Source organism: Echeneis naucrates, chromosome 21, assembly GCF_900963305.1.
Source record: "Echeneis naucrates chromosome 21, fEcheNa1.1, whole genome shotgun sequence".
NCBI classification, from domain to species: domain Eukaryota; kingdom Metazoa; phylum Chordata; class Actinopteri; order Carangiformes; family Echeneidae; genus Echeneis; species Echeneis naucrates.
This window is the reverse complement of record NC_042531.1, coordinates 15,317,963-15,338,808: the sequence shown is the minus strand read 5'-3', so window position 1 is coordinate 15,338,808 and position 20,846 is coordinate 15,317,963. Positions and strand designations below refer to the sequence as shown.

The window sequence follows — 20,846 nt, the reverse complement described above, 5'->3', positions numbered from 1 at the left end:
GTTTCAAAGTTTTGTACATATTACTCAGATCGCCAAGAACACGCCACAGCGTGCAAGGCTGCATTTCCCTTAATACGACCGGACTTACAGAGCCGATCAGCCTTCAGGCAGCATGTCCTCAGACACCGTGGAAACTATAGTTGTCGGCGCAGGAGCCTTTAAAGGGTTAAACCCCGCGCACGGAAGCGTTAGCGAACAAAACCTGATAACAGCGACATCAAGGCTCTTAGTCGTCTCCGAGCTGGAGAGCGCGACACTTCGGGGATAGATCTGCAGGTGCGGCTCTCCGCACGGATGCGCGCCGACCTTGGAGCCTTCAGACGCGCAGCGGAGGATTTTGCGCACTGAAGTAGAGCGGCGGCAGCAGAGAGCGCACAGCGAGCGGACAGCTGTCTGGCCGGCTGCAGTCCAGTCTGCGGGATACAGGCTCACTTGGCTGCGTTGTTTTGTTTTTTTTTTTCCTGCGTGCATCCACATCTTATTAACATCTTAAAAAAAAAAAAGAAAGAAAGAAAGAAAAAGGCATTGCGCCGGAGTTGAGTAGTGGGGAACAAAACTAACCAAACACAGAACGAGAGCCCGCAGTTTTATTTCGCTTTTGGTTCCAATCGCAACTTAGAGGAGTGTTTGTTTCAGCTGAGCCGCTGAAGCTTGTTCGTAGAGAGGTGCAAGAGTCCCAGCAGCTCAGGGGAAATTCACTCAACGTCCTGAGAGGCGGAGGCGTTTTTGAGAGGATTTTAGGACTTTTCTCTTTCTTTTTTTGCCGACAGTGGATTGAACAATGCTGATTCCGGTCCCCTTTCTCCGCTAAGTGAGGTATTGCCTTTACAAAACGGTAAGGAAAAGTTCATCATTCCTTCAGATTCACACCTCCTATCTTTTGCGGGCCTGCCCAAATTAACTACGGGCTTTTAAATGGTTATTTTTCTCATTGTTAAATGTGATTTAGCATCGTGAGCCTTTGTTTTTTTATTTTACTTTTTTTGCAGGTGATTACAGCGATGTTTCAGCGGCATGTGTGTCTGCTTCTGCCCAAATCTTCCAGAGAGGGTGTGAGCGCCGCTCCTCTTGAATAAGTCGAGAAGTCGTAGAAGATGAGTGCCCTGCAGACGCTCCTGTTCCTTCTCCTCCTGCACCAGGTGAGGTCTGAGGCGGCTCAGTGGCAGCTGGGGTGCAGTCGGCACAGACACTTAGAGACAAATGACGATAAAACGAACGCTCATTTCAATTGTCATTTAGTCATCTGCAGCAACATTGTCCAGCACCCCTGACCTTTTTCGGGGAGGCATGCTTGTTAAATATTGTGAATTTGCAGACCATTTAGCGTAATAATAAACACTGATACTACTAATACTAACTCTACTACTTTATTCTAACGAAGCTGAATTTGCTAAAACGACACTTCCATCTCTAAGGCTGTGTGTGTTTGATTTCTGCAGCCCATTTAAATATATATTCAGTAACAAGCTAATCTTTTTCATTCCTGCTCACTGTATGACATTTTGGAATCTGGCTTTGTCAATATGTTCATTATACAATATACACACACTTACATTTCTGTAATAGCATCTCATTTCACTTATTATTCCTATTTGGCTTTTTATTAGTTTTCTCAGGATATAAATTGAGATATTTAAAATTACATACATATTCATATTCATGCACTGCACGTTTAAATAACATGTTTGTAAAAAAAAGAAAAAAGAAAACCTTATAGTATAGAATAAATAAATATCTCTGGACACCATTGAGAAGTTAATGTGGTTAAATCAATCAATTGACTATCAAGTGGCTATCAAGCAGTATTTATTAATGTTGATGTGTCAACACGTTAAGTTTACAGTTTATTTCCACTGTGGAGGTGTGCGTCTGTGTTTGTTTTTAATCTTTTTTGTGATGGACTTGGTACAGCTGCAACACAAACATATTTTTTTAAACATAATCGTAATTTATTTTGCTTCTAAGCATGAGTCAGTTGTAACCTTGCTCAAGAAGTGTTGGACCCATGAAGTGCTGCTGCCGTGCTAAAATTGAGGCCAGTCAATAAAAAAAAATAAATAAAATAAAATAAAAAATAAAAACATACAATGAAAACTGAGAATAATGGATGAAGATTGCAGCAGTCACATACTCTCAAGGCTGGTCCTTTTCCTCCCTGAGAACTTACACAATTTGGTGAAATCCCTGTGAATACATGAGAAATTATTTAGCATTCAGCAGAGACTGATTGTCTTAAGCTTCTGGACATAATCTGCAGTTTAATTCTGTTTTTATTATAGGAATAAGCTCTCCACAGAAAAAACCAGAGGCTTTCGGAAAATATAAAGTTTCTTTCGTTTTTTCCAACGGCTGCTCATATTGTCCTCTTGTTGAAAACAGTGGGGGTTTTATCGTGATCATCCTTGCTTAACGGGCTCGTGCCGTGATCAGACCAGAACAGAAAATGCCATGTGACTGAAGAGGTTCTTCACATCTGTGCTATCCTCAAAGAGGGCTCCTTTAAAGATAGCCTTGAACTGTGCAGATGAAGCGGCAAACTGCTGTCTGCTCTGGCTGCTGTTGTAATCAGCCTTGTGCCCATTGGGAGCTCTGCCTCCAGAGGGAGAGAGGGAGAGAGAGAGAGGACCAGGCTTACTCCCTGGAGAGGCTGGCTTCATATGCTTCAGTGGCTTCCCTCCCAGCAGACCAACTACTGTCTGACTGGGGACACACTGGCCCTTGTCCACATTCCTCCGCTTTTCTGAATGTAAAGCATGCCTAAATACCCGGCTGGCGCTTGGTGAAAGCATGAAATGTGTGTGTTTAAACGCCTTTTTTTTTTCTCAGTATATCTGGTTATTAAGATAGTTTAAAACACATTGGAATGATGCTTAATGATGACAAAGTTGCAAGAACAGAATCAAACCAGGCTGACACAGGATCCAACGGAACCAAGAAGGTAGCCTTGGATATGGTAGGATACATTTCCTGTTTTAATCAGAGCTAAAAATAAATAAACAAACAAACAAACAAACAAAAACCCAAAAAGCAAAACACAAACACATTTCTTTCTCCCTCTTTCGTCTTTCCACGCATTGCTGTCGTAAACTCAGCATGAATCAAATGGTGAAAACGTAACCTCAGCCCCAGCATCTGGGCCATACCCCAGGGAAAAATAAGGGGGTCAAAACCATCCTGGGAGGATCCATTCTTCCTCATGACATCTGCTGCAGTTATCCTCCGTTCAATGACAGCAGAACAATGTAGATAACTTGAGCCCTGCTCCCTGCCTGTCCTGCCATGCCCCTCTTCCGCGGATCGCATGCAGTGAAAGCGGAGTTTTTCCTCCGCTGCTTGGGATTAAGTGCGAGAAGACTTTGACAAAGTCTATTACTCTTTGTGTCTTATTGTGAGAGTAAGATCTCTTTGGTAACACTGTGCCATTACAAACATCTCGGTGGCCCATGCTGAGAGGCTCAGGAGTAAAAGCGTAGCCACCTTCTCTGTTATTGGAGCAGCCGCCCTGGGTCAGTCTGTGCAGGGATGGAGCAGGCAGCATCCTGATGGAAGGGCGTGACGCATCAGAGAGACAAAGCTTAGCTGGTTACCAGTAAGCCCAACATGTCTTGTCCCCTGGATATGCTACACGCTTGGCTCATCTCTGCAACTTTGATGTGCACTGATTTAAGGGATTACAAGTCATTTCTCAAAGGGCTCTGGCATTCATTTCAAAAGTTGCTTATTTATTTATTTGCATCAAGACGCTTCATAACTTATCGCTGCATCCATCAGCGAAAACACAAGAGTCTCAGTATGAATTTGAATTGGTTCATTTTTAGCTGCTAATATTTTAGTAAAATTCTAGCAGAGGATTTCTTCCCCCTTGCGTGTTTTTTTTTTTTTTTTTTTTTCCCCTGCAGTGCTTGAGTGAGACAGTGAGGCTCTATTCAAAGTCAAAAAGGGCTCTGGCAAGGACAACAGTTTTATCCCTGTCTTCATAACAAAACACAAATTCTACATAAATTCCCTCTCTAAGGGCTCTTTAACCCCTTTCCCCTTCCCCATGCTCAATTAGGTTTGGTTTTATTATTTATTTATTGTGTATTTAAAGGCAACTAACACTGGGAAGTGTAATAAAATGTACAGTGGGGGGATTAGGAGCAGCGCTTTAATCTCACGCTTCTGAAAATACTGCATGGACTGATTGATTAGTTTTTCAGGAAGCTTATGTCAGAAAAACCTAATCCGTCTTTGGATTGTGCCAGCCTTGTAAGGTTTTCCGCGCTGCCACTTTATCATGGCGGCGAATTACAGAGCTGCTGGGCTGTGATAAGGTCCTCGTCTCTTTTACAGACCCCACCGCCCAACCCCCTGCACCCTCCTTTTCCTCTGGACAATAAAAAAAAAAATGTGTTTATATTCTTCACATCCCTGCTCTGCCTGGTCTTCACATCAACCTCGCCCAGGATTTGCCTTGTAAGAAAGAGAGGGGGGAGAGAAAAAAAAAAAAGAGTGGAACTTAAGTCTCCAAAAACCCACCAGAGAAATTGGGTGGGGTGGGAGAAGAAATATGAGCGAAAATGTCAGGCAGGCCAGTAGAAATTTCTGCAGAAGTGATTAAACAAGGATTGAGAGAGGGAAAGGGGCCTTGTATGCATGTTGCTGCCTTCCAGAAATCATTTTGGAGCTTACACAGTGCCGATGTGTATCTTGACTCCTATTGGGGTCACAATCTTTCTAGCCAGAAGGCTTGACTAGATAATCCCTCATAAACAATACTGTCTTGGCATTTGAAGTCCTCTGCCTATGTGCTTTCTCAGACCTCTGCAGGAAAGGTTGTTGTTTCTTTGGGTTAAATCCCTCAATTGGAGCTTGCAGCCACAACAAGTGCTGTTGACTGTATTGAGCCCTGGAAGCTATTCCTTCTCTAATCATCAATCATAATTGTGAACCTGCAGGCTATAAATCCATGGAAAGGTCCTGAGATGAAAAGAAAGAAGCTCCTAATGACTGATAGGTGTGACACAATTGCCCTTTGCATTGACAATAACCTTAATCTGGTTCCCTGGAAGGACCATTAAAGATTTAAGTCCAGCATTTATGAACAGCGTGATTACTTTCCCCAAGCTTCTCCTGTGATGTGAACTGTTGAGAATGGAGTGAAGTGCTGAGCAGCTCTCTCCGAAGACGTCTATGGCCCGCTCCAGTGGCTGTGGTGCAGGAAACATTATGTTTAATATGATGTTGAGTCTCCTGATCTTGGTCCACAGCTATGAATTTTTATGGGCAATGTGCAGCCCGAGGCAGCGTCAGATCTGGAGGCATCCGCTTTACCTTATAGCGTTGTCATTACCGCTCTGCAGGGTCACAGTCATCCAGCACTCTCTGAGGCGCAACCTCAATGTTTAGCAGCGCTTTTTACTCTCTGCGCTGCTCTTTACTGTTTTGCTGCAACTCCAGAGAATGTTGGACATAAATTTATACGCGGCGGATATCTTGTCTAAATTTTGCGCGGATGATGGAAGATCACCTGAAGGAATCTGGTGTCAGGTTTACCTTTCTTGAATCAAATATTGCAATTGTTGTCTTGTTTTCTGTCAGTTCTACCTTTACGTTTGAACGCCGGTTCATAATAAGCTCTGTAATCACACAGAACCACCACTCTAGCAGGAACCCCAGCTAAGTTTCCGCCTTTGAACATTTTCATATTTCCGAACCAGTCTGACATATAAAGTTCTTAATTACCACCTGGTTGGTTCTTGGAAAAGGCAATCACAATACATGTCAGAGAGCTAGAGAATGATTGACCTCTTTAATTAAAAATGTTGCTTTCCTGTAAAAGGAATGGCGTGACAGCTTTAGCACAAGTACAATAAATCTCCTTTCTGATTATTCTCAGTTTTGCATTTCCTCCTGTGCCTCCGGGCTTTGAGGCCTCTCTTTTCAGCTTGTCATTTTCAGCCCTAACAAAGCACTGTCAGCTCCGCTCTGTCTTTGTATATTTCTTATGAAGTACCTGTCTTCAGAGCTACTCACAGAAAAAGGAAGAAACGTCTTTCCAACTCTTGTTTCTTCTTCAAAGGGAGCCATTTCTGTGAAATCAGCCACCACTGCAATCTGCTCACAGAACAGAAACATTTGTTCTGTCAAATTTACTGAGCGTGTGTTTGAGCAAATTGAGCGGACATTTTTCTTGAATAAAACACTTGAATTGTTTGCAGCAGAGATTTGTGACAGCGCAAACATAAAATTGATAAAAGGTTGTCAATACAACAAAAACAACAACAACAACAAAATCTCAGTGAGGACCATTTAGATGTTTTCTTTTCCTGGAATGAAAGAAGCAACATTCAAATCTTACAGCTTTAAAGTATTAATGCGAGTGTATCATTCCTCTTCAAGTATTATCTGAGGCGTTTTACATGCCTATGCATCATTGTTGTACAAAGTAGAAGGTGTTAGAAATGAGTCGAGGGAATGATAATTACAGTCAGTCCAGCATGATTTGTGGTATTATCCTCCTGAATCCCTGCTATCAGACATATGGAGGTGCGCTGCAGGTGTCAGGAGCCAGCGTAAGCGATGGCGCTTTGACCATGTAAGGGGATTATGAAACTGATGATGCGTTGAAAGGTAACGCCTGCCTAAAAGTGAAGTGTTCAGGGCTTTGCTGCTGTTACATGTGGCAGGTGCTGAGATAACACAAGTATCCAGATTACCTGGAGGCTCTCGTCCCAGCACTTCCCCCCCGCTCTGCTCCCCCTCCCCTGGTGGGATCTTTGTTAACACTTTGTTAACACCTGACACCATTGCTGCATTTAAATTTCCCACTTCCACTAACTTCCTGTTTTCACTTTGTGGCCCGTGGCAGTGATGTAGGTGAAAAATAATGCATCAGTTACCACCCGCTGCTAATTCACAAACTGACAACGAGGCAGACACGATTTTAATATGTGACTAACTTTGTGCAGGGATGCAATTTAGATGGTTATTGATTTTAATGGAAGAAGGGGATCTCGATCAATTCAAACATTTTCACACTTTATCCTGCCATTTAATTAATCCATTACTTTTGTTTCGGATGGATGTAAATAAGTTCTTCATGAATAGATCCTATACGTTTATGCAATTTCTAAATACATACTGTTGCCTCCTTTGCTTTGAACAGCTACATGCAGTTGTAGAGAAGCATTTATTCTCGAATTCAACCCTGTGAGCCAAAGACCCAGCTTTTTATGTAGCAGTTTTATTTAAAAGCTCGAAACTTGCAAGTTTGACTTTTGTATGCAAAACTGATGTAAAAATGTTAGATTAAAGAATTATCATAGTAATTGCTATTACAAAGTGTGATGCACGGCTATAGAAGAAACGACCCAAAAACGCATATAAATAATAATGAAACAGCTTCGTCTTGAGCAGCATTAAAAAGCTTGATGATATAGTTGTAATAAGTAAAAAAATCAACAGCGGCAGATCTGCTCCATAAACCTGCAGTAAATTTTGCTTAACTATAGGATTTTATGTACATCTGGAGTGTAACTTCATTACTGTTTGGTAATACACTGATCATTTTAGAGTCCCCAAAGTCCCTTAAGTGCTGTTTCAATGGGGTAAACATCTTGGGAGCATTCTGGTCCCATTTACAATTTAATTTAAAAATTTGCTTCTCGGCAGTGCAACCATCAGCAGCTTCAATATTAAAACTCTTATCCACTTCGAAAAAGTCACAGTTTTTTTTATTTCCTGAAGACATAAAACACACGCAGGAGCTTGAATTAGTAACTGTATAAAGCAATACTGAAAGCACCTTTTACTGTACTTGTTGCTGCCTGTGAACGACTTTAATACTGAAGAAAAAATACAGCGACAGGAATGCCACAATGAGTGATAATGATGTCGGTTTGCTGTTTCAACTACCTGAGCACTTCCCTGCAAGTTATAGTTAATTTAATACCTTAAGAATCATATTTGGGAAATTGCACAGAGGGAAATTATAACATTTATGAACAGTTATTTTTAATAAACAGCAAAAAAAAGATGCAAAAGATTAGATGTAACCTTGTAGCCAGCTTTAGACTAAACCGAAAGGCCTCTTCATTGACGTGATAGTTTGAGAGCTCCTGAATGCTCATACAGGAGAGAATCTGCCACTCATTCATCAGAATCCAAACAATTCATGTCAGAAAGTTCAGAACTAACTGTACTATAATTTATTGCAATTTGTTCCATTTATCAGAGAAAAAAAAATGCAGCAGCTTTCTGCAATTCTTTTTTCAGCAGTTTCATAACTGCAGGAGAGAAATTTGTGTGTGTAGTAGTTGCCCAGTGTGGTATGCCGTTTCCTGCAGGGAACGGCTCGCTCATACTTCTGTATGAGGACCAGAACAGACACCAATATAGGCGTAAGGAAAGTGAGGTGAACCATAATTTCAGTGAGTGCCAGGTGCTGGGAGTAGAGGAAAACAGGAGATGGTGTGATGGAGCAAGAACAGAAAAACACTGACAGTATAAATATGACTAATGACTCACATCATATGATTTATGTGAGCCACAGGAGAGTTATTTTATGTTCTATAATTTATGCTAATCATGAAATGCGAGCAGCCTGGAGTGACATTATGAGCAATCAGAAAATGTTTTGCCACATGTGTTCATTTAAGTTTAATACACCTGAAGATATTCGAAAAACTCAAGACCTCCAAAACGCTTATATGTGTTTGTCTGGAAAAAACAGACCTTTAATGGACAGTCACTGCACTGAGAACTCAGATTCTTAATTTCAAATCAATTTATTGAGGCAAATGGGTATCGGTTAAATTTCTACTCGATATTTCTTCATAAGAGAGGTCAGAGGTCAGCGACAGCATTCGATCAGCAGCACGACACACAGTGTTTTGCTTAAGGACGCTTTTGCACCATGAATACTAGCTGGTGCTAAATCATACAACACACTATCAGTCAATATTGCAGAAAGAAAACTATTAACAATACATTACATTTTCAAAATGTCCTTTACTGTACCGAAGACTGCAGTAAATGATGCACAAGGGGAATGAAATTCAAGTTATAAAAAAAAAAAAGCAGCAACAGAAGTAACTAAGTGCAGCTATTGTTTCGCTGTCTTCACAATTACATGCATTTTACTTGCATCTTATCGTTTAATCATTTTGGCCATGGGTTTCAGTGCACGTTAAACTGAAGTACGAAACCAAATTTTGCACAATTATTATTCACGGGATGCTCAAATGCCGAAATTGATGAAGCAGTGTACTGTGGCGAAGAGAGCTGGTGAGTCTGCTGGGATTATACTAATGAAATCATCAGCATCCCATTTTCTGAGGCTTGTCATCTCCTGTCCTGTCAGCATCAACACTTCAACACACCATCAACACGCAGTAGGAGACTGGCGTCTTCAGGGTGGCAGGAGATTTTAGGCCTTTAGTGGTTGTCATTTTCGCAACACAATGTGTAAATAAAATGTACAAAAATAAGAAAGTGAAGAAATACACACAGCAGTTGGCTCTCAGTGCAATCATGAGGACATCCTGGCTGCTCTCAATATTCACCTAAAAGTACTCCAAGTATGTAGATGTAGATGAAATAAGCCTCAAATTCAATATGCAATCTTTACCAGGAGTGTTGAGATATTAGATGCTGTATTCTGTGTCATTCTCACTGAGGTCAGGTGGTAATGGCCTAAAGGATTATACTGGTGGGGAGTAGATATACTATATGCGCACACACACACACATACACACACACACACCCTGACCATAGCCTTCTGTGATTGGTAAGGTGCCCCTGGTGTGGATTTGCTGTTGCGGTCCACCACAGTGCTGAAGTGCCTGCCATGTGTTTCCCTGGACAGCCTCTGATTAAAAGTGATGGCTCTGGAGCGTGAAGCTGTTCCAGCGATCAGAGCACCAATCTATTCTTCAGTAGCATGTAGACTCTCGCTCTGTGCTGCCTGCGCGCCCCCAGGGCCTTTTCTCTTGGAACCGGCTCTGGGTGTGAATCATTACAAATGATACGCCCTGTAACATCAGGTGGATGGCTGGGGAAGGACGTGGCGCAGGGGATCGCAGGATGAGAATAGTTTTAATGTGAGTGGAGAGGCTTGTCATGTTAGATGCTTAAAAGCAAGGAGCTACAGTCAATCTAGCTCTGCAACAATCTGTGGTCTGATGCTAGCAGCGCCGGCTGAGCAGCTCTAATAAGGCAGGTGTTGTGTTGCGATGGTGCTGGGGAAGTATTACCAAAGACGGTGGCAAAGCTGGTTTCATTTCCATGGAACATCCAGATTTTTACTACGCAGAAGCGCATCAAGTTAATGAAGCTTCAGACACAGAAAATTAGCAGAGAAATGAATTGCACCACCAAAGTGGGGTCAATTTGCACAGATAAATCCATGAAGAACAGTGGAGTGCATCATTGGAAGTGCTCTGCTTGCACTGATGAGCAGGTTAATTGCCCATTTTGTTTATTGTGAGAAAGATGCCTGAAACCAATTTTCCCCAGACTCATATCCATACCTTATGTGCTGGAAAAAGAAATCAGCGAAACTGAAAAACTGATTATTTTAGCTCACAGTCACAAGGAACTTGGAGAAAGATGGCGCAAAGGCTCAAAAACAACCAGAAAAGAGACGGACAGGAAACAACGTAGCAGAGCACAGATCATAGGTCGGAGGCCTCACAAGTCAACTGTGCCAGTTTTAGAGGGACTCTATCAGACTCCACCGTCACCGTCGACACAGTACTGTAGCCCTGCCTGCGGCCCAGAACCCATCACGGTCGAGCACAATGTCGCCGGCTGCTCACTGCAAATGCATTTTAACGGCATCTCTTCAGATGATCCAGAAGCCAGATGTCACTGGCTTCTTAATAACTTTCTTGAGGCTAGTTCTGGTCACCGTGGCAATTACCTTTATGTCAGGCCTCTGAAAGATATGTCTACCCACGGGACAAGCAGACAGCCAGCTCCATAATGCTCATTACAGATGAATGCTGGGGCTGATTCATCCTGACTCAGTGTGTGGCTCGCCGCTGCTCAGACCACCATCAGCATTTAAGTTCCACTAAAATCTCTGCTCAGTATTGATTTACACACCTTTAAATCAAAATTACAGGACATCTATTACAAGTGAGGCGCCTTTAGAAATTATTCAATTTATCTCTTTACCAAGGAAGGTCCCAGAGAGACTGAAAAACAAAGAAGTCTCCGATGTAATGCGCTTCACCCAGACACATTTTGCAAGTAAAAAAAAAAAACGAACGAAATGCAAACATGCTTGTGAAAACAAGGGAAAAGCATTAAACAGGCGAAACATGCCGCTCGTTCAATTTATGCCCTACTTTAGACTCAGACTTTTTTTTTTTCGCTTTCTTCAGGGTAGTGTGTGAAAACATTCTAAAAGTAAAATAAGCTGTTCTGCAGTAACAACATGTATTTTGCGTTAATCCTACATTCAAGGTCTGTGAATGTCGATTTTTCCTCAGCTGCGAGGACACCATAGAATATGTGAAAAAGATCCGGAGAAATAATTGCTTGAAAAATAAGACAAAAGCGCGGAGGTGTAAAGGCGGTTTCATCAACTCTATCTCAAGTGTGATGATATAAGAAGGAATATCTATTCAGTGGCAGCCAGATGTCTGCGTGTACTTGTACGTGGAAGATGTTGTAGTGGGTGAACTTTCCAAAAGTCAACCTTCCCCAGCTTCGACATACACAGGTGTGTGAAAAAGTTTTGGCACCCAGGGCCAAATTCCATGTTTCGTTCATTTTTGAAGTGAAAAGAAATCGATGAAATCCCAACAGTGAGCAGATATTAAACATAGATATGTTTATGTTAATTGACTTTGACACTTTAAAAAGTGTGGGCACCCCACTGAGTCAGTACTGCATGTGTTGCCTTCTAGCAGATATCACTGCAATGCTTTTTGTAGCAGGAGAGAGTCTCTCTTTCCCTTAATTTGAAATTTCCTCCTTCTCTTCCTGTGCGTTTTTAGATATTTTTGAGGCTTCTTTGCTCTCACAAGGTGTTTATGAGCCACCACCATTGCTGAAATCAGGAGCCCGGCAGAGCTGCTCCAAAAGCTTCAGTTCCTGCTTCTTGGAGTTGATTTTAGCTTTTGAGGTCTTGTGCTCTTGTTTCACGTTCTTAACTGATTGCTGGACATTTGTTGATACTAAGTTGAATCCATTCCTCCCTCTATCTGCGTCACACGAGCCCACAGCAGAAAGTGTCCAGCCCCACACTAAACTCAATCTCTTATTTTTCTTAATTAAACTTCATTGTTGTTTCCGAACCAACCGTTTTGCATATTCCAGGTGTTGAATTTTGACCTTTTCATGAAGACTCTATTTGCGCGTCAGCTCTGCACATCAATCTTGAACCATCCTGCAGCTTATTTGCAGCCACGTGCAGCTTTTTCACATCTTCACTCAGCTGCAACAAGCTTGTTGGTCGTTCTGACTCAAATTTCAAAGAGTCAGAAGGTTTTTATGATCAGCTGATGATTCTTAATGTCAGTCCAAGACCTAACGAGTTAGTGTCCCAGGAAGTATGAAGTTTTGAATGTTTTACATAAAGTTCAAAGCACATTCTTGAAACTCTGTTTGCTTTAGATGTATTTTTTTATTTAACTTCAGAAATAACAAAGAGTACATCATTTCCAGATAAGGACATATCAATATTGACACAGACATTTGAAAGTATGAAAAAATCTCATCATATAGGAAACAATAGATATATTTTCTCACATTTTTCATTTATTTATTCAAGAATTATGTGAATGGGTCATTTTACAGTTCAAAGATAAAGTTTTCTGTGCGCTCTGGATGAAAAACAATGTAACATTTACAGCTTCTAAATGACCTCCGATATAGTTTTTGGTATTTCAATACCGTGAGTGTAACTCACTATCAACTGACATGCAGACTCATCCTGTTAAATCTTTGATGAGATGAAACCTGCGGAAAATGTCTCATACAGTAAATATGGCCCTGATCCAATAATGACAATGCTGGGCCAAAACACGCTGTTAATGCCAACTTTATATTTATTTATTAAGAAAATGTCGAAATAAATGGAGTACTTAAAATTAAAACTGAAGACAGCTGATAAATAATAAAATAATCATGGTAAATGGAACTCGTGTGACCAACGGTCGACTTTATTATCTTTCTTTGGGAATCAGAATTCACAGAATTCAAAGTCACAACTGCTCTATTAATTATAGACACACCTCGAAAAATGCAGCATATCAATTTACAAAAAAAAAAAAAAAAAATCGAACAATGTAATGTATCGACCCCTGAAGTTACAGCAATTAGTTATACATTGCAAATTGATAATGATTATTGAGTGGAAGATAGCACAGCTCACTAGTCACTGTAATGTAATGGCATAATCAATGAAATTAGGTCTGCATCAGGGAGTGCATTTTAAACATGATATTTAACATATTACCTGGAACTATAAACCATAAACAGCTGCAGTAGAAAAGAAGAAATAAAAGTAGCCGTCATTATTGTTGCTCACACTTGTAGATGGCCATTAAAACTACAAAGAGCAATTACAATTCTCTCATCTTAATGTTGTAGCTCTGTATCGCTGAGTGAACTCAGATCCGTCAGTGACAATATAAGTGCGGCATTCCTGCTGGGGGGACTAAGATTCATGCACGTATCTGTGCTTTTTGTTTAGGACTTAGAGACAAAGGAGGACGTGGAACCACACAGACATATTGGCGGCACTTTCTCTTTGGCTGCTGAAATGAGGTCTGGTGTTTTCAGCTCCATAAGTCTGCAGTTAGTATCATAATAATGTCTTGTTTCAAGTCGCCCTGAAATGCCTCTAGCACAGCAGCACCGATTAAGAAATCTTAATTAAGCTTTTGTAGATTCTCCTTCATCAGACCTTGCCTTTTTTTTTTTTTTTTTTTTTTTACCCAAAGCGTCTTGTTATATAAAAAAAAAAAAAAAAAAAAACTTGGATTCCTTTAGTCTGTTTTTAAGACACCACTTCCGCCTGACTGAAGGAAGTGTGTGTGTGTAGGTGCTGCATGTGTGCAGGGAGACAGCAAGAAAGAAAGAAACCAAAGCCTCCGTGTCAGCGCCAGCTTTCAAGTTCCCAGTGCTTCATCTCTCCTCGGGCATTTAAGTATTAGATATCCCTCTGCTGATCCCCTTGTTGTCACAGCAATTTCCCCAGTTGCTCATCATACTTAAACTCCTTGCTCATTTCCATTATAACCACCCGATACAAAGCTCACCTGAGATTTAAACTGAAAGACAAAATTCAGTTTTACCTCTGAAGCCGCGCAGCATGACACCCAATGTGAAATGGATATAACAGCACGGGCTGGTGGGAAGACAAATGCCATGTCTCCCCTCGTTCGCAGCGGTATAGAAATGTTCCTGTTGGGACCCCGCAGTACTTCAGATTTTATGTTCGGCATTGTGTGTTATTGCGATGTTGTAATAGTCTAATCAAATTAACAGCTGAGCTCGCGCGAGGTATTACTAAGCGGCTGTATCAGGGGGGACACTGACACCGGAATTGGTTGATTAAATGACTGTGGATGTGACGAGGTGCACAGAGGGACATTATTACTGTGTTGCCTCATTCATCCGTGTTTACAGGGAGCAACTGTCTTGTTTAAGCGTCGGGGGGCTAATGGATCAGCCCGGCTCACTGGGAGACGCATTGATTCCACATTACATATCCAGATAGCCATTAAATTTTGCTTACTACATTAAGGTGTTACTCCTGTCTGAGGCAGGAGGCGCACGTCAAAGAAAGGCTCGACGGTTTCTACGTGTGACAAAACAAATGGTGGCAGACAGACCGAGTTTGTTAGCTTTGTACACATGTGCCTCAGTTAGGCTTACAGCAAAGTATAATTAGTCTGGAAGTAGTGCACAGCAGCTCAGCGAGGATTCAAACAGCCGCTGCTCTGTGCTTTCAACATCTGCTTCTCAGTGATCCCTACAGCTCTACTAATTACTAATAAAACTAGCTAAGCTTATTGCCGTGAATTATTAAAGCTTTATCTGAAGTGGACCAGGAATCGCTCCTGAAGCTAAAAGGCTTTGAGACACAAGCAGGGATCACAGTTCATTGCCGCCCCCGGATTAGCACTTAGCTCTTACTCTACCGCACGACTGTAGAAGTTGATTTTATTGTTGGGAACCATGACAACCCAAAGTTCACGTATGTGGAGTTCATGAGTATAGTCTTATTGATCTGACAGCAGCTCCCATTTTCATTGTCATGTAATCTGACAAGTCATATTAAAATATTAGTAGCTTTATGCATATTAGACGTGCGCAGGAGTCTTCAGTACGTTTCCTACCTTCTCTGGTATTAAGAAGTAGCTTCATTTTATCTAAGTCGATGTCCCTCTACAGGATTAGGTTGTGTTTGATGCCATTTGATGTAGAAAAGCACCTGAACTACAATGAGTAATAGTTTAGGGTGACAAATGCAAAGATTGTATGAACTGAAGTTGCTTTATCTTATCAGACTCTCTTGGCCGACTGCTCCATTCTTTATCTTGCCGTAAATTAGATGTCCAGGCAATGCCATCCACAATGTACTGCACTGGTCATCTTCAGACACCACACACACGCACATACACATATGAAACATTGTATAAACAAAGAATTGTCCACCACTGTTTCAACAAAGCAACATTTTTATAGATGAAGTGGCACACTGGTTTAAATTGAAGGTTGTTAGAGTTTTGAAGTTTGTTAAAGAGCCTCCAAATGAGGCTCATTGTGTAGGTGCTGTGTTGGTGAGATGTTAAACTCAGTGCTTGCTTTTCTTTGCACTTTGATGCTGAAACACTGCAGACCTCCCCAGTGGCACTAATCAAGGATGATCTTATTTTATCTTCAATCAAAATTTTGACTACTTAAACTTCACAGGCTTCCGTTCAACATTTTGGGAACTGGGCTTTGTTTATGAGTCAGATAGCCGTTCGCTTAGCTTAGCATAACGTCCTGAAACAAGGGGAGAGGTAATCCGGTGCCTCAGAAGACAACATGCAAATTTTAAACTTTTGACAGCGCCACTTAGGTGTTTCCTGTTTTTCCTCTTCTTTATGGAAAGTGTCTGCTGGCTACACTTACATTACCAGGGGTGTTGAATTTTTCACGACTCCAGGCAAGGCTCTGCACATTTTTCATGATGTGGAACCATTCCTCTCACTTCAAAAAAAAAAAAAAAAAAAAGATATTAAACTTTTTTATTTGTTGTTTGGGAGGAATGTGTTGCCTTGTTTTAACGGATTGTAGATACATTTGCAGTACTGTTTGTATTCAAAGCGATAGGCAATATGTGAGCAAAGGCGCTGACTCACATTTGATCAAGTTTGTTGAATCCTCTTTCTGTAATGAGTTAAGTGAATAATCCCTCAGCATTTTATTTCTCTGCATCCAAGTCTGGGTAGACATGGGCCTCACTGAGGAACGCTATCTGCAAATGAAAGTTGTCAATCCTTTTCTTGGCGGTAGTGAATTTATTTGAATTACTTTTTCTAAAGCACTAAAAGTTCAAGAAGGCAACTTGATTCGTTTAATGCACTTTATTGTGGCGGGGAATTAGGACGCTGTCCTCAACTCCCATGAATTTTCAATAAAATGTCATACTTTCAAAGTCTGAGCACTCCTGCAGCAGTCTGATTGAAGTCTTGCATCTGTCCCGAGATTTTTTTCGTAAAACTTTAAATTTTGTCAAATCAATCTTTAATGTTTTAAGGTTGGGTTTTTTTGTGCTTTTTTTTACTCTCTCCCTCTTGAGGGCTGATCTTTTGTTGTGGCGTTTTTACAGTGCAATCATCCCCACTAGGTTTCCATCTGATGTGTACAGCGCTGTGATTTGCGTTTTAAGCCATTTTGTCCTGCCTGTGAAAACTATACTGAGATTTTTTGACTTTCCTTTGACAAACTGGGAACATCTGATGTATTACAGTCCGTACACAGACACACAGACTCTGTAACAGTTTTTTTTTTCCTTGACCAAACAAACCCAAAGAGACTCTCAGTGCTCAAAGACTAATATGTGTTTTGTGTGACTTCATGTTCTTTTTCTGTCTACCTGTGCTCTGTTTTCTCTGAAGGTCGTATGCAGGAAGGCGCACGGAGGGGTCACAGAGCTCATTGAGTGGGGCGACAGTAATGAGCAGAAGATTTCTCCCACGGGGGCCAGCCCGCGGATCCTCAACCCCCTACGCTTGTTTGCCAGGGGCTCCCCTGGGTTCAAGAGCAACATGAGGGAAATAACATATTTACAGAACATGGAGGACTTTTGGGACTGGTTATCTAACCAGACAGATGTTCAGGGTGCACAGGTCAGAACTAAACGCAGGCCCATCGTCAAGACTGGCAAGTTCAAAAAGATGTTTGGGTGGGGAGACTTCAACTCCAACATCAAGACAGTCAAACTCAATCTGCTGATCACCGGGAAGATCGTGGACCACGGGAACGGGACTTTTAGCGTGTACTTCCGCCACAACTCTACAGGCCTGGGGAACGTGTCGGTCAGCCTGGTGCCGCCCTCCAAGGTGGTGGAGTTTGAGAATGCCCAGCAGTCCACACTGGAGACCAAAGACACCAAATCATTCAACTGTCGCATCGAGTATGAGAAGACAGACCGCAACAAGAAAACTGGCCAGTGCAACTTCGAGCCTACCAAGACGTGTGTCCACGAGCAGACGCAGAGCCACGTGTCCTGGCTGTGCTCGAAACCCTTTAAAGTCATATGCATCTATATAGCCTTTTACAGCGTAGACTATAAACTGGTGCAGAAGGTATGCCCTGACTACAACTACCATAGTGACACACCTTACTCCTCCATAGGATGACCTAGTTGGTGTTCGTCTGCATCATTATTATTATTTTTTTTTAAATCTTCAAAAAATGTAAATGTCAGCTTCTAAACTCCTCGTCCCCAAATACCTAAATACCTGAGAGATATTGCATGAGGTGGGACGCAGACTGTGAGGGATTAGATGCATTATTACAAAATCTTTGTATGTATTGCACAAATGCACGGCTCTAACACTTGAGATAGTTAGGTGTCCAGGGACTTGGTTTTAGGGGTTGACTTGGGATTCAGAGCTAGCTACCAGCCCTGAGTGACTCCTTTCCCATCACAGCAGCACATGTTCTCTGTAAAGCACAGGAATAATTAGTAAGATGTCCAGATGTTTTCTTTGAGGCTAGACCATCGGCACGCAGCCTCTCTGTTGGAAGCGTATAGCTGGCTTCTCTATCAGTCCTGCATTGATGTTAACGCTATCAAACAATTTCCTCACCTCATTTAAACAATCAGTTCGGGGAAGAAATGTGGCACGACTTCAAATCATGTTAAAAATTACAATACCCAGGCGTTTGAATTGTTATTCAACGGGGCATAAAATTAGATAGTCTATTTGAAACTACGTTTTGACTGATCAGTCAAAATGGTCTGTTCATTGTCTTCAAAGTGGAGCCAGCATCCATTTGTACCTGTTAGCAGAACACAGGCAGGACAGTCTCTATTATTTCTGATTAATGTGATTAATGGACACTTTTTCAAGCAGCGGTGAATAATTAATATGGCTTTACAAGTCAACCAATCTTTTATCTATTATCTGTCTCTTTTAGGGACTGAAGTAAAGAGTAGCTATTTGTCCAACCTAATTGTGAGCACCCAAGACAAAATAAATTGATCCAACAAATCTAATCAAAATCCAGCAGATTTACAGCATGATGGAAAGTTATGTACACATATGTAGGTAGCCCTCCATGTATAATCCGGCTACTGCCTTGTTTTCTTCTTTAAAATGTGTTGGTTTTCTGATGCAATCATCATAAAGCATGTGTATGCTAAACTAGCCTGAAATCCAACATCTGTGTTTGCAGGACGCACTTTGAGGCATCAGCCTGCTGTGAAACGCCCGCAGTGGATTAATGTGTCAGGAGAGGTGGGGGTTGTGTGTGTGTGTGTGTGTGTGTGGGGGGGGGGGGGGGGGGGTGATAATTGCAGGACAGGTGGATTTAGTGAGTCTGGCAGACAATTATCAGCACTTTGTCATGGTCCTGCCACAAGCCCTGACATTACCTGTCTTTAATAGGCTTTAATTAGCCTGGGAAATTTCATTTTCCTAATACTGAGAGTGGAGGAACCAAAAAAAAAAAAAAACAAAAAACAAAAAAAGGAAAAAAAAAAAAAAAAAAAAGGTAGAAGTACAGAATCCATCTGGAATTTTAATGAGAAGAGGGACTACTAAGTTTGAAAATGTCAGACATTTCCCACTTGTACAGCAGGCTTAAATCGAATAACTTTAGTGTAAAAGTGGATAACATCCAGGCTCATAATAAATAGTGTAATGTGTTTTGACTTAGCAATCACAAAAACATTTTTAAAAGGTGTGTTGTTAAAGACTCTCAACACATTAAATGCCATATGTTGTGTTGTTAGCACATATCTGGGGGTTTTAGATTAGGGCATGTGCTACTGACTAATCACATGGCAGTTACTTCTGTCAGTTTCTTTATTTGCTCTATCTCACATCTTTGCCATATGCTGTAAATGATCCTGTCACGTTACACATGTGGAGAGCTGTACGATAAGGAAATACTGAAATCCGAGCTGATCTATGTTGATGTTTTAGTTCCACTCCTTTTGTGAAAATTGCTGTGTATTATTGTGTAACTCTAAAATTAAGCGTGTTTAATTATGGCTTCAGAGTAAATGATGTCAATTTATCCTATTTTTTTTCCAGACAAATATATCAATGAGTATACTGGTCTTTATTTTTTTTTTTGGTGTTTGTTCAGAGATATCATGTAAATAGATGTCAGATTTATTGCTTCTAGTTGCTTTGATTTTCATTTTTTGTAACCCTTGCACATTGTACCCATTATGATTTATTGCTAGCTTAATCTTGTTTAAATGGTTTCCCCTGTAAAATACGAAAAAGAGCACTGCTGTGTGTATAGTGTAAGTACAAATGTTCATTTTGGAATAGTTGATTTCATAGGGGATTACTTTTGTTAAAATGAAATTGTAAAGATCGATTTAGGTTTGTATGGCATTAAACCTTATTTGAACTTGGCTCACAGCATATTGTCACACTGAGTCAGCTCATATCTGTCGGCGCTCAGTTGTCTCGTTTCATTCCTGTGACTTCTCAACAGGATAAACACACCATGTTAAGAGGTACATTTCAGTGTAGCTTTTTAATGGGCAATAAATCTGTGTCCACAGGCGTGGATGATACCAGAGGTACACCTCAGGGAGCACATCCATTTTGCTGTGGCCATCAGGGACAGGGGTCTTTTCATTCGCTTCCATTACTCTTATCTGATCAGGGTGAGGCACCCACTCCTTAGGCATCAAGTCACGCCAGGCTTTCCTGCTGCACACATCCAAATCCCTGAAAAACTGAGAGGAATGTTAACGTACATTTCCGTTTTTCAGTGTAAATATTAATTATAAGATAAACAATTTTCCCATTTTTGTAGTTGCTGACAAATAACGGACCTAATGTACAAATTTAGAGCTGCCGTTTATAACATCACCAGTGGCGAATATCGAGTTTTGTTGCTTCCAACACTGATTTGAGTCGATGACAAAAATTCATTAGAAATGTTTTTTTTTTTTTTTAAACCCCCACCTAACTACAAAACTCATTGTCCAAAATATCGCGTCATATCCCTGCTGCCACAGGTCATGTGTATTCCTCATAAATTGAAAATAAGTTTTTGACCCATCAATCGTTAAAGTGCACCCTGAGAAACAAAGGAACTGCGTACGAGAGGAAAAATAGTCATTAAAAGAGCTTAGAGTTCATCACAGAACAACCAGATTT

General features: G+C 41.1%; 1 protein-coding gene across 1 annotated transcript; it reads left to right on the top strand.

The window, feature by feature from the left end:
* The first annotated feature begins 550 nt into the window (after positions 1–550).
* Positions 551–18,931, top strand: nxph2a (neurexophilin 2a). Its single transcript, XM_029530834.1, has 3 exons — positions 551–835; positions 990–1,139; positions 17,109–18,931. Exons 2-3 carry the CDS (start codon positions 1,095–1,097, stop codon positions 17,850–17,852), a joined length of 789 nt encoding a protein of 262 aa, XP_029386694.1. The 5' UTR covers positions 551–835; positions 990–1,094; the 3' UTR covers positions 17,853–18,931.
* Positions 18,932–20,846: the final 1,915 nt, after the last annotated feature.